Source organism: Hypanus sabinus, chromosome 10 (assembly GCF_030144855.1).
Source record: "Hypanus sabinus isolate sHypSab1 chromosome 10, sHypSab1.hap1, whole genome shotgun sequence".
Classification (NCBI taxonomy): Eukaryota; Metazoa; Chordata; class Chondrichthyes; order Myliobatiformes; family Dasyatidae; genus Hypanus; species Hypanus sabinus.
The window spans coordinates 136,188,266-136,200,961 of NC_082715.1; the positions used below are offsets into that span (position 1 = coordinate 136,188,266).

A 12,696-nucleotide genomic window follows, 5' to 3' on the forward strand; every position below is an offset into this window, starting at 1 on the left:
AGGGGACCGCTCCCCTTGATCCCCACCTATCACCGTTCCCCCTGCCCACCAAGAACATTGCCTCCCTTCAACCCCACCCGTCACAACTCATCCGCCCCAGAACACTGCTTCCTCCCAAATCCTACTTCTCAGTTTTTACCCCATCCCACCGAGACCATACCCCACCTCTCACCGTTCACCTACCTCACCAATGACCACTCTGCCTCAACCCCGGCTCTCTGCGTTCTCCCTCTGTCCTGAGGGGACCACCCCGCCCCAACCCTCACCTCACCTCACCTTTCTCCCTCCCCACCGAGCACTGCTCCTCCTGGACCCTACATTGCATTGTTCACCCTCCCACAGAGAGCAGACCTCACCTCCCCAAAAGGACCGCTGCTTTCAGCCTGTTCCCTGAAGCCCCACACCACTCCGTGCTGGCCGAGCCACATGAACTGTTGGGTCAGACTTTGTCCAGGAACAAACAATTCCAAATGAAACCCATCCCTTTGGCCTGTTATGCACTTCTCTAGAGCCAACCTGAGCAGTTCACAACAGCACACAGATCCAGTTTAAAAACTGTTTAATTGGTAACGCAGAAGTAAAGTGGAAAGCAAGCAGCAGAGACCAGTGGCCCTGGAGAAGGCAGATAACCGTTACCCTTCCGCTGAACCACACACACCCACCCAGACCACAGGCACTGTCGGCGGGTGGACCGGAATGTAAGACACAGGACAAGTGGGGGACACTGCCCCATTTCACCAACACCCACAGCCGAGCAAAGAAGTGTACAGACAGAGTGACAGCAGCCAGGAAGGACACCCTGTGCTCCAGATCGACGAACAGCAGTAACATGACATTCGGAGCGGGACAGGAGCACGGCGACTCATCAGGCCATTACCAATGTCAGCCACTGCAAGGGACAGAGAGAGAGAGTTATTAGTGTGGGAATAAAGTGTGGGGGGCGGGAAGGAGGAGAGGGAGAGAAAGAGAGAGAGAGAGAAAAAAAAACAAAAAATGCCGGAGGAACTCAGCAGGCCAGGTAGCATCTAGGAAAAGAGTACAGTCCACGTTTCGGGCCAAAACTCTTCAGCAGACTGGAGAAAAAAAGCTGGGGAGTAGATTTAAAAGGTGGGGGAGGGGAAACACAAGGTGACAGGTGAAACCTGGAGGGGGGAGGATGAAGTAAAGAGCTGGGAAGTTGATTGGTGAAAGAGACAGAAGGACACGGAAGAAAGAAAAGGGGGGAAGAGCACCAGAAGGAGTCGATGGGTGGGCAAAGCGATAAGGTGAGAGAGGGAAAAGCGGATGGGAAGTGGTGAAGGAGAGGGAGAGTTGGGAGGCGTTACCGGAAGTTTGAGAAATCGATGTTCATTCCATCAGGTTGGAGGCAAACCAAACGGATTACAAGGCATTGCTCCTCCAACCTAACTGTGGCCTCATCACACAGCGGAAGCTGCCATGGATGGACATATTTGTGGCAGTGGAATTAGAATGGTGGCCACTAGGAGCTCCCACGTTTTCTGGCAGAGTGTAGGTGCTCGGCGAAGGGCTCTCTCAATCTACATTGGGTCTCATTGATATACAGGAGGCAACACCGGCAGGAAGAGGGAGACAGAGAGTGGTCAGTATGGGCAAGGGGGTGGGGGGGAGAGAGAGGGGTCCAATGTGAGACAGAGAGGTGTCATGTGAGGGAGATAAAGTGGGGTCTGTGAGTTGGGTGGAAGAAAGGGGGTCAGTGTGGGAGAGAGAGGGGGGTCAATGTGAGGGAGAGAGGGGGTCCGGTGCGGGGGAGAGGGGGTGAGGTCGGTGTGGGGGGAGGGGGAGGTCAGTGTGCGGGGGAGAGAGGGGAGGTCGGTGTGAGGGGAGAGAGGGGGTTCAGTGCGGGGGGGAGAGGGGGAGGTCAGTGCAGGGGAGAGGGGGTCAGTGTGAGGGAGAGAGGGGGTCCGGTGCGGGGGAGAGGGGGGAGGTTGGTGCGGGGGGGGGAGGTCGGAGCAGGAGAGAGGGGGGTCAGTGCGGGGGGAAGAGAGGGGGGTCAGTGCGAGGGGGGTGTGTCAGTGAGGGGGGTGTCAGTGCCGGGGTGAGGGGGGTCAGTGCAAGAGGGGGTGTGTCAGTGCGGGGGTGAGGGGGGGGTGTCAGTGCGGGGGTGAGGGGGTCAGTGCAAGAGGGGGTGTGTCAGTGAGTGGGGGTGTCAGTGCGGGGGTGAGGGGGTCAGTGCAAGAGGGGGTGTGTCAGTGCGGGGGTGAGGGGGGTGTCAGTGCGGGGGTGAGGGGGTCAGTGCAAGAGGGGGTGTGTCAGTGCCGGGGTGAGGGGGGGTCAGTGTGGGGGGAAGAGAGGGGGTCAGTGCAAGGGGGGGGGTGTCAGTGCAAGAGGGGGGTGAGGGGGGTCAGTGCGGGGGGAAGAGAGGGGGTCAGTGCAAGAGGGGGGGTGTCAGTGCGGGGGTGAGGGGGGGTCAATGCGGGGGGAAGAGGGGGTCAGTGCAAGAGGGGGAGTGAGGGGGGGTCAGTGCGGGGGGAAGAGAGGGGGTCAGTGCAAGAGGGGGTGTGTCAGTGAGGGGGGTGTCAGTGTGGGGGAGCGAGTAAGAGGTTAGTGTGAGAGAAAGCAGTCAATGTGGGAGAGAGAAAGAGCAAGAGGTCGGAGAGGGTCAGTGGGAGAGAAGAGTGAGTGTTGGGGGCACAGAGAGATCAGATGATACGCAGGGGGAGAAAAGGTGGTCAGTGTAAGAGTTGTCAGTGTGAGAGAGAGAGCAGGCGATCAGTGTTGAGGGAGGAGAGAGGAGACAGTGTGCAAGAGGGAGAGAGAGGATGTCAATGTGTTAGGAAGAGAGGTCATTGTGGGAGGAAGAGGGGGTTTTGGAGGGAGAGTGGGGTCAGTCTGCGAGGGGTCTGTCTGGGAGGATGAGGGGAGGGAAATAGTTGGTCTCTGAGTGGGACAGAGTGGGAGTGGTTCAGTGAAGGCCCGTTGCCCATGGTGACAATTGAGTTGACCTCTGACCTCTCACCTCAACCAGTCCCAGCTCCACGTTTCCATTCTGGTCTTTGGGAAGCGCGTTGAACATTTCTGGTACAGAAAGAAAAGTCACTGAGTGGTTTACCTCTGACACACAATCCTTCCACCATTTGTGAACTACTACCCAATTCACTACGCACTTCACACAGTTCCTCCCCCCCCCACACTCAGCACTCACTGAAGACGGCCTCCAGGCGGATCAGGCAAGAGACAAAGTTGTCAAAGTCCAGGATCATCTGCTCGTCGGAGTAACGGGCCACCAGGATCTGGCTCAGCTGGTTGTTGAGGTGGAAACCTGCGGGGAGGGGCGAGGGTGCAGTCAGTATCAGACCCTTAGACTGGCTGATGATGACAAAGGAAAGCAGATTGTGGGTTTAGGGGTCAGGGTTTTCCACATGAAAGCGTACCATGCTATCTAAACTGAACCCATATAACTCTCTATCAGGGGTTCACAACCTCTTCTTGATGCCATGGACTAATGTCATTAAGGTTGGCAATGCCTGCTCTGATCCTTGCCTCTCCTTGTATCTGTTTGTACCTTTTATACATTATATTTGTCTCTGCAACTCTTGCAGCTTGAGTCAAAATCCAGCCACTGTGTGGAAATAAAAAGCCTTCCAATCTTTCCCTTTTACCTTAAACCTATACGCTCTCATTTCAAACTCTCCTACGCTGCAGAAAAGACTGACCAATCTCCCTACCTGTGCCCCTCATGATTAAACTTCAGCAAGGTCACTCCTCAGACTCCTATGCATCAGTCCAGATAACATCCCTGTGAATCTCCACTCCAGTTCAGTAACATCCCTCCTGCAGCTGGACTACCAGATATGCACACAGTAATCCAATGTGATCTCACAAATATCTTGTTCAGTTCAAACTTAACGTCACCTACTAGCTTATTAATCATGTGACATACGTCCTCATCCAAATCATGATTTAGTTATTAATTAGAGAACAGGCCCTTCCGCACCGACTCGCAAGTCCGACACCCCGAGCTGTAATAGCGTTACACTAACTGCTACGCTATGGTGGTGCCCCATACATATGGCAAATAACAGTGGACCCAGCACCGACCCCTGCAGCATGCCACCGGTCTCAGGTGCCTTCCCCCCCCCCCCATCCAAAACAAAATCAACCCTTCCCTGCTTTCTTCTGCCTCCTTCCAGCAAGTCAATTCTATATCCAGTTGACTAGCTCACCTTGGATCCCATCTGATCTAACCTTCTGGACCAGCTATCATGCAGTACTTTCTCATGGACTTCCTTGCTGAGGTCCACATAGACAATGTCTAACCACCCCACCCTCAACTATCCCCTTTATGTTCAATTGTCATTCAATCATACACATGTTTACAGCTAAATAGGACAGTGTTCTTCCAGGTCCAAGGTGCAAAAATTGTACCATCAGTCACAACACATTGGCTGAAAATTTCAGAAAATTCTAATTTGTGAATGATTTCCCACACAAACCCATGATGAATAACTGTAATCAGTCCTATTGTTGGTGGGTCCTGTCTCTTAGATCTCCCTCTTGTAACTCTCTCACCACTGATGTTAAGCTTCAGTACTTCCTTGGCTTGTCCTTGTAGCCCTTCAAGAACATAGTACATAGATAATGGAACAGTACAGCACAGAAACAGGCCTATTGGCCTACATTATTGTGCCAAACCAGCTAAAAAGCAAATCAAAAATATCCAAACACTAATTCCTTCTACCTACACCATGCCCATATCCCTCCACCTTCCTTGCATTCATGTGCCCATCCAAATGTCGCTTAAAAGCCTCTAATGTATTTCCCTCTATCACCATATAAGGCAACCCATTCCAGGCAACCACGACTTTGAGTAAAAAACTTACCCCTCACATCCCCCTTGAAACTATCCCCTCTCACCTTCAATGCATTCCCTCTGATGTGAGGCTTTTCAACCCTGGGAAACAGATACTCTGTCCACTCTATCTATGCCTGTCATAATCTTGTAGATCTCTATCCGATCTCCCCTCAGCTTCTGGCTCTCCAGAGAAAACTAGCCTCTCGTGATAGCGCATGCCTTCTAAACCCGGCAGCATCCTGGTAAATCTCTTCAACACCCTCTCCAAAGTGTCAACATCCTTCCTGTAGTGTGGTGACCAGAATTGTACACAATACTCCAGATGTGCTCTCACCAGAGTTTTATAAAGTTTCAATATAACCTCTGGACTTTTGAATTCAATGCTGACTAATAAAAGCAAGTATTCTATAAACCTTCTTAATCACCTTATCGACCTGTGTAGCCACTTTCAAGGAACTATGAACTTGGATCCCAAAGTCTCTCTGCTCAGCAACACTATTGAGGATCTTGCCCTCAACAGTGTACTGTCTCTTTGCATTTGTCCTCCCAAAGTACAACACCTCACATTTATTCAAGTTAAACGCCATCTGCCATTTCTTTGCCAATATTTGCAACTGATCTATATTGTCCTGTATTCTTTGCCAGTCTTCTACACTATCCATAGCTCCACCAGTCTTGGTGTCATCTCTAAATTTACTAACCCACCCATCTACATTTTCATCCAGGTCATTTATACACATCACAATCAACTGAGGTCCCAGCACAGGTCCCTGCAGAACTCCACTAATTACAGACCTCCAGCTCGAATCAGTCTCTTCAACCACTACCTTTAGTCTTCTATGTGCAAGCCAGTTCTGAATCCAAACAGACATTTTGCCATGGACCCCATGCATCTTAATCTTCTGGATTAGCCTCCCATGAGGGATTTTGACAAAGTCCTTACCAACATCCACTGCCCTACCTTCATCAATCTCTCTCATCACCTTGTCAAAAAATTCAATCAAGTGGGTGAGGCACAACCTGCCACGCACAAAGTCATGCTGGCTCTCCCTAATCAGGCCATGGGTTTCCAAAATGCTCATATGCTATCCCCAAAAATTTTCTTAAACATTTCCATACAACTGATGTGAGACTCACCGGTTGATAGTTCCCATGATTTTCCCTTGTTCCTTTTTAAATAGAGGCACATTAGCCATTTGCCAGTCCTCCAAGACCTCTCTTGCAGTTTGAGAGGACTTTTGCCTCCTTTAATAATCTGAAGTAAATCCCATCAGCCCTGCAGACTTATCCATCTTAATACTCATTAGGAGGCCCAACACTTCCTCCTCCTCGACGTATAGATGCTCTAACATATTTATACTTTTACTTGCTACTCTCCAGTCTTCTGGTACCAGCCAGTGGCTAATAACAATACAAATATCTCTGCCAAGCCTCCAGCAATCTCTTCGCACAACATCCTAGGATAAACAGGGATTTACCCACATTTACTTCTACAGGGCTTACACGTACGATTCCATAAAGTGATCACTCTCTTCTTGTTTCTAAGTTCCACCCACGTAACTTTGCTGGACAATCCCACAGAATAATATTTGGTATTAGAGTGATGTTCTCCACCATCATACACATTACTCTCCACACCCCTGTGGCACCTGTATACGACAATACTGCATAGTCCGTCCGGTCCCTTCCTCAACTGGGTTCTAACAGGCACAATATCCCAGTTCCACGTACTCATACCCTGAGTTCATTGCCTTACTTATCAGACTACTTTCGTCAAATAAATGCAGCTTAACCTATCAGACAACACATATACAAAATACTGGTGGAACGCAGCAGGCCAAGCAGCATCTATAGGGAGAAGCACTGTCGACGTCTTGGCCTGAAACGTCGACAGTGCTTCTCCCTATAGATGCTGCGTGGCCTGCTGCGTTCCACCAGCATTTTGTGTGTGTTGTTTGAATTTCCAGCATCTGCAGATTTCCTCGTGTTTATCCTTTCAGACCTTTGCCTGCTCCTTAACCTGCTCATGTTAATATTTGTATTTGCCTCAACTTTCTCACCCTCCTGCTCAGGACTCCCCCCACCTTGCCAAAACTAGTTTAAACCCCCAAGCAACACCATCACATCTTCCCAGAGGGTATTAGTCCTTGTCCACTTCAGGTCACCTAGTCCAGCAAGGATTGCAGTGTCCAAGAAGCTGATCCATCCCTCTTGCAGCTCAGCCAGGCATCCATCTGCCACAATAGTGTGTGGTACCAGGATTAATGCACGGGTTAGAATCCTGAAGGTCCTGTTTTCAACCACCTGCTCATCCTCAATGGAGTCCTCACCTGTTTCCTCCACAGCCACCCGCATCTCACTGGAGCTCATGGTGCCCGACTTATCTATGTCGTTCTTCTTGTAGATTTTCTGGAAGGAAACACAAACTCTGCATCAGCAAACCACCATCTTCCAGACTTCCAAACCACTGGCCCACTCACCGGTACCAAGTCTGCTACCTTCAACATCCTGGTGAGGGGTGTTGTCACCATTCACCACGAACACCATGACTACATGGCCAGAGGCTGGGATCTTGTGTAGAGTGACCCACTTTCCAGCACCACCCTTGGGGATCCTTAAGGGAGTGACTCACTTCCTGGCTCCCCCATTTACAAGCCACAGGTCAGGAGTGTGTGAGGAATAGAGACTTGAGCTCTCACATCTCCGTCTCTGAGCTGATGAACAGGCATCTTTACGAGAGGCTGAATCCATGCAAACTTCCTGGTCCAGAAGGTATACCTGATCAGGTACTAAATTTATGAACGGACCAATCACTAAAGACCCTCGCTACCTGGGACATACCCTCTTTCATTGCTATTATCAGGGGAAAGTACAGGAGTGTGAAGACACACTCAATGTTTCAGGAACAGATTATTCCCCTACTTTCAGATGTCTGAACGGTCCACGAGCACTACCACATTTACACGACGCATTTCCTGCTGCTGCAAAATCTACAAATTTCACGACATCCCCAACATAAAATCGGCCTCGACTTCCATGGAACCCTTTCCCCTGTCGTGGGGGACTGCAGCTCCAACACCCGAACCAACCCCATCAACTGCCCCACCACTCACCAGGAACTTCTGGATCTTGTCCCACAGTTTCTTGAATTCCACCAGGCCCAGTTTCCCATTCCCGTCACGCTAACACATGTGGTTAAGAAAGAACACTGCTGACAGCTGCACGGGCCCAAGAGATCTCACCTGATGCAGGTGGAGACCCCTGCACCACCTTACCAGTAATGTGTGGGGAAACCCGCCCTCCCCTCCCCCCACTGCGCAGGACCAGGCAGAGTGGATACATCGAGGAGGTTGACCATGTTGCGACAGGTCTCCAGTCCAAATCCGTCTGTTTTTATGTCCGACCCTGGAGGGGAAACAAACGAGTTAGAGAGACTGGGGAGGGGTGGGGGCTATAGGGAGAGGTGCATGTGAATGGGAGAGGGCTGGGGGTATAGGAAGGGACACACGTGAATGGGGGAGGGGCAGGGGGATTATAGGAAGAGACACGGGTGACTGGGGGAGGGGTGGGTGGGGGCTATAGGAAGAAGCACATTGAATGGGGATGTGCAGGGGTCTGTAGGAAGAGACAGGCGTGAATGGGCAAGGTGCGGAGGCAGAGGGAGAGAGGGTGATTCAGTTTTGCTAATGGTGTGATGAATACCCTTGGACCGATCACCACTCCCATACTTACGGCTCGACACAACTTTGTTGAGGATCCGCTGGAGTCCAAAAACAGAGATCTGACCATCCTGGGGAGGGGGGTGTGGGGGAAACAGTGAGTCTGAGTGTTCGGGACACACATCAAACCCCACCCCCACACTGACACAGAACACCCCCCCACAGCACAGACACAGACCACCACCCCCCACAACACAGACACAGACTCAGAACACCCACCCCCCCACACTGACACAGAACACCACCCCCCCACAACACAGACACAGTCTCAGAACACCACCCCCCCACACTGACACAGAACACCATCCCCCCACAACACAGACACAGACTCAGAACACCCACCCCCTCACTGACAGACTCAGAACACCACCCCCCCCACACTGACACAGACTCAGAACACCACCCCCCCACAACACAGACACCACCCCCCCCACAACACTGACACAGATCACCGCCCCCACACAAAAACCACCAGGCCACACTCACCGGGCCGGCCAGTTTGCCAAACAAGGCCTTGAAGTTGTCCGGGACATCTTGCTCACTCACCTCAGCCTGGAACCAACAGAGGGCATAAGCTGTGGGTCCAGAGGGGTGGGAGGGTGGTGGCAGGCATGGGGAGGTAGGGGGAGGTGGAGGGAAGGTGGCAACAGAGGTGGGAGTCGGTGCATTTGGTGGGGGGAGGAGGTCAGTCAAGGGGCCAGAGATTGGTTAGATGAGAGGGATACAGTAGGTATCCATCCACGTACACGTCCAAACTTCTTTTATATGCTGCAATCTAACCCGCGTCCACCACTTCCACAGGCAACTCATCTCGCGCTTGCACTACCCTCTGAAAGAAGTCATCTCCCCCTATCCCCCCAAAGGATCAGACACATACCTCATCCTCGAAGTCTGCTCGAATCTCCTCAGTGTCCATTGGCCTGTGGAGAGATGGGGAAGGCAAATTAAAGTCTGCAGATGTCTAACTCCTGACCCACCTACAGTTCCCCCCTCCCTCTCACTTCCCTTTCACAAACCCCATGATAAAAAACATCCATGTTCAAAGTTTGGATGGCATCAGCCAGTTCATCTGATCTCTGACCCAACTCGCACCCCTTCACCACCGGCCCAGCCCGGCCCCTCCACCCAGTCACTGGAAGCCCACCCACTCGCACTCACTGGGTGAGGGAGCTGCTCTGTGTGAAGACCCTCAGGGCGAAGTCACCATCCTTGTGGGGTTCGAACGTAGAGGGGACGACCAGGTACTGACCAGGGGGCAGCGCAAAGCGGCTTGACACCTCGCGTAGGTTAATGAAGCTCTCGGAGCGAACGCGGGACCCGTGGGTGGTGAAGTATGAGCGATCGAGGTGCACATTGTTCACTGAATTGTACTGGGGTAGGGAGCAAAAGGAAGAGGTGGGGGAGACGAAATAAATCACACAATTGTCAGATCCCCTGTATCCCTCCCATTCCGCCCATCAGCTCCGTGCTGGCCCGCAGGACACTTTGTGCAGTGATTCCCCTCCCCCAACAGAGATACACACTCACTCTCCTCCCTCCCACTTCAGGCACCTTCCGTCCCCTCCCCCACCCATCTTCCCATTCCCCTTTCATCGTGTCTTCACCTGGCACTGCCCCCTCCCCTTACTCTGGCACTACTGCCCCCAATCTTCACCAACCCTCTCCTGCCCCCGGCACGACACCTGTCTCCCTCCTCCACCTCTTTTCTTCCCCCCCCATTTCCACCCTCTGTCTCCCTCCCCCTGGCACTAATCCTATCTTTCGCCCTCCCCCCCCCCCCCCCCCCCGCGTCCCCTGTACCGGACCCTCTGCAGTGGTGACCATCAGTGTGGGGAGAGCCTCCACGTACCTCAGCGGGAACCTGTTAACAGATGTATATTTTTAAAGAAAATAAACATTATTTATCAAAAGAAATTATTTACAAGAAGATACCATTGTAAACCTTTCCATTCCTAGTCAATACTTTCCATGTACACACATTCTTACACACTAATAACAATTTGGCCCCTCATGAGGCCCCCTGGGGTCATATACTAACTGCAAGAATAACAATCGAGGTCTTCTCCCAACCCAGCCCTCCCTCTTCAGTAGGAAAACAATGTGGGTTACAGCCCCACAACAGGAGCAGGGGGCTTTACTGTTGAAACATGTCCACATCCAACCCATAGAGGGTGTTCAAAGAACAACTGCACGTTGCCCGGGACAGTTACAGTAAGAGAGAGAACGGCAAGGCTGAGGAACCCAATCTTGGATGCTGAGATCAGGGGTAAATTTAGTCAAGAGGAGAAAAGGAGCATATGGAAGGTTTCGGAAGATAAAATCTAGCTGGGCCCTTGGAGTAGGATGAAAGAGAATCCCAAGGCATTTTATACATATTAAAACAGGAGGGCTACAAGGGAGAGTGTAGGACCAGTCCTGATAGAGGAGAGAATTTACCAGAGGATGTGGGTGAGGTACTGAGTATCTTGCATCAGTATATGCCAAAGAGAAGGATATGGAGGAAGGAGGGGGCAATGTGGGATGTGCTGATGTGTTCAGGCATTTTGAGATCAGGAAGGTGGTGGTGCTGGGTCTTCCAAAAAGCAAGAAAGTGGTTAAGTCCCCATTGCCTGATGGGATCTAACCAAGTTATTAAAGGAGCCAAGACAGGAGGTTTCTGGGGCCTTGACAAAGATCCTTGTATCGTCACCAGCAATAGACAAGGTCCCAGAGGACTGAAGAGAAGTCAATGTTGTTCCTTTGTTGAAGAAGGGAAGTAGGAATATTCCAGGACATTACAGCTGTGAGCATAGTGTCTGTGGTGGGGAGTTATTGGAGAGAGGTGCAGATGGGTACAGGTCCCATCACAGTGTTTGGTTGGACTCACGTCATAGACGGCAAAGCCGATGGTGTGCATGTCCTCGCCCATCTTCCTCCGGCAACGCCGGTTCTTCTGGATCAGCGCCACCACGAAGCTGCATTTCCCATCACTGTCATCCTCGTCCGGCTCCTCCAGTGTGATCTTAAACTGTGGATTCATCCAGAACGTCCCTGCACACGGGACATCGCGCAGAACACAGATAATCAAAAACAGGGACATGGAGCGTTACGCACAAGAACAAGGACACCAGTGCAAAATTGGCCCTATGGCCACCCATGACTGAGCCAACCACGATGTCAATTCAGACCACTCCCCGCAATTCCCACGCACGGTCTACGTCACTCCACCCCCTGCCCGCGTTTCTCCACTCCACGCATTTCCCCCGTGCAGTCCGCATCACTCCACTCCGACTGTACATGGTTCGTATCAAATGGAAGGACCAACTGTAGGGGAGTGGGAACTGTACCTGGGTATTTTCTACACCTCCTCACATCCCCACGGTGGGGTGGAGGGGATGGTGGGGGGAGGGGGGTTGTTGGACGATCTGAGGCCCATACCTGGGTAGTTACGGCACCCCCCAGCAGTTGATCCTCGTCTCCAATTCTCGGTGAACAGGCTGTAGTCCCACTTGAGCACCTGGTCACTGTTGAGGGTGTCGGGTGTGAGGTTACACACCTCTAGCCGAGAGTAGTGGCGAAGGAAATCCGGATATGACATCCTGTGGGAAACCAGTGGACCATGTAAATAGGAGGGTGGGGGGAGCATCACATCAGCAAAAGGAGGCCACCAGATATCAGCCCCTCCCACGACACACCAATCCCCACCCTGTACTCAATTGTCAGTACAGGAAAGCAGGCCAGTCAGCCCACTAGCACCAGGCTGGTGCACCAAAAGCAATTGTCCTGCTTTAAACACACCAGCTTCTCCCTTTCAGCACAATGCTTCCCCCTGTCTCCCCAAATCCCTTGTCTGAGAGTCTGACTTCTACACCAGGGAAACTGGACTCCCCTACCCTGACTGTGACCTCTGCCCCTCAGGATTTTATACGCCTCAATAAGGTCAGTCCCAGCCTGTCAAGTCTTCTCCATTCAACAAGCCCTCCAGTCCCGGTAACTTCCTTCTGAAGCTTCACTGCACCGTCTGCGGCAGCTGAACGGCAAACTTCCTGTAGCTGAGTGAACGCCCCTGTAGCTCGGTAAAGCCTCCTGCAGTTTGGTAAACCCTCCTACAGCTCGGTGCTTCTACCCTCTAAGTTCGAGCCCCACAAGGATAGCGACTTCACCCTAAGGGTCTTCAAGCAGAGC

The 12,696-nt window shown here is 51.9% G+C and overlaps 1 protein-coding gene across 1 annotated transcript in view; it reads right to left on the bottom strand.

The window, feature by feature from the left end:
• Nucleotides 1-542: 542 nt before the first annotated feature.
• The window catches only part of LOC132401163 (calpain-2 catalytic subunit-like), a 31,021-nt gene continuing 18,867 nt past the window's right edge, over nucleotides 543-12,696 (bottom strand). Inside the window, exons 9-21 of the mRNA XM_059983081.1 lie at nucleotides 11,950-12,110; nucleotides 11,399-11,562; nucleotides 10,382-10,393; nucleotides 9,691-9,902; nucleotides 9,410-9,452; nucleotides 9,019-9,084; nucleotides 8,546-8,603; nucleotides 8,154-8,218; nucleotides 7,927-7,995; nucleotides 7,144-7,222; nucleotides 3,164-3,280; nucleotides 2,978-3,036; nucleotides 543-889 (exon numbers count right to left, since the gene is read on the bottom strand). Coding sequence (XP_059839064.1) covers nucleotides 866-889; nucleotides 2,978-3,036; nucleotides 3,164-3,280; nucleotides 7,144-7,222; nucleotides 7,927-7,995; nucleotides 8,154-8,218; nucleotides 8,546-8,603; nucleotides 9,019-9,084; nucleotides 9,410-9,452; nucleotides 9,691-9,902; nucleotides 10,382-10,393; nucleotides 11,399-11,562; nucleotides 11,950-12,110 — 1,129 coding nt within the window. The 3' untranslated portion in view covers nucleotides 543-865. The remainder of the gene's footprint in view (nucleotides 890-2,977; nucleotides 3,037-3,163; nucleotides 3,281-7,143; nucleotides 7,223-7,926; nucleotides 7,996-8,153; nucleotides 8,219-8,545; nucleotides 8,604-9,018; nucleotides 9,085-9,409; nucleotides 9,453-9,690; nucleotides 9,903-10,381; nucleotides 10,394-11,398; nucleotides 11,563-11,949; nucleotides 12,111-12,696) is intronic.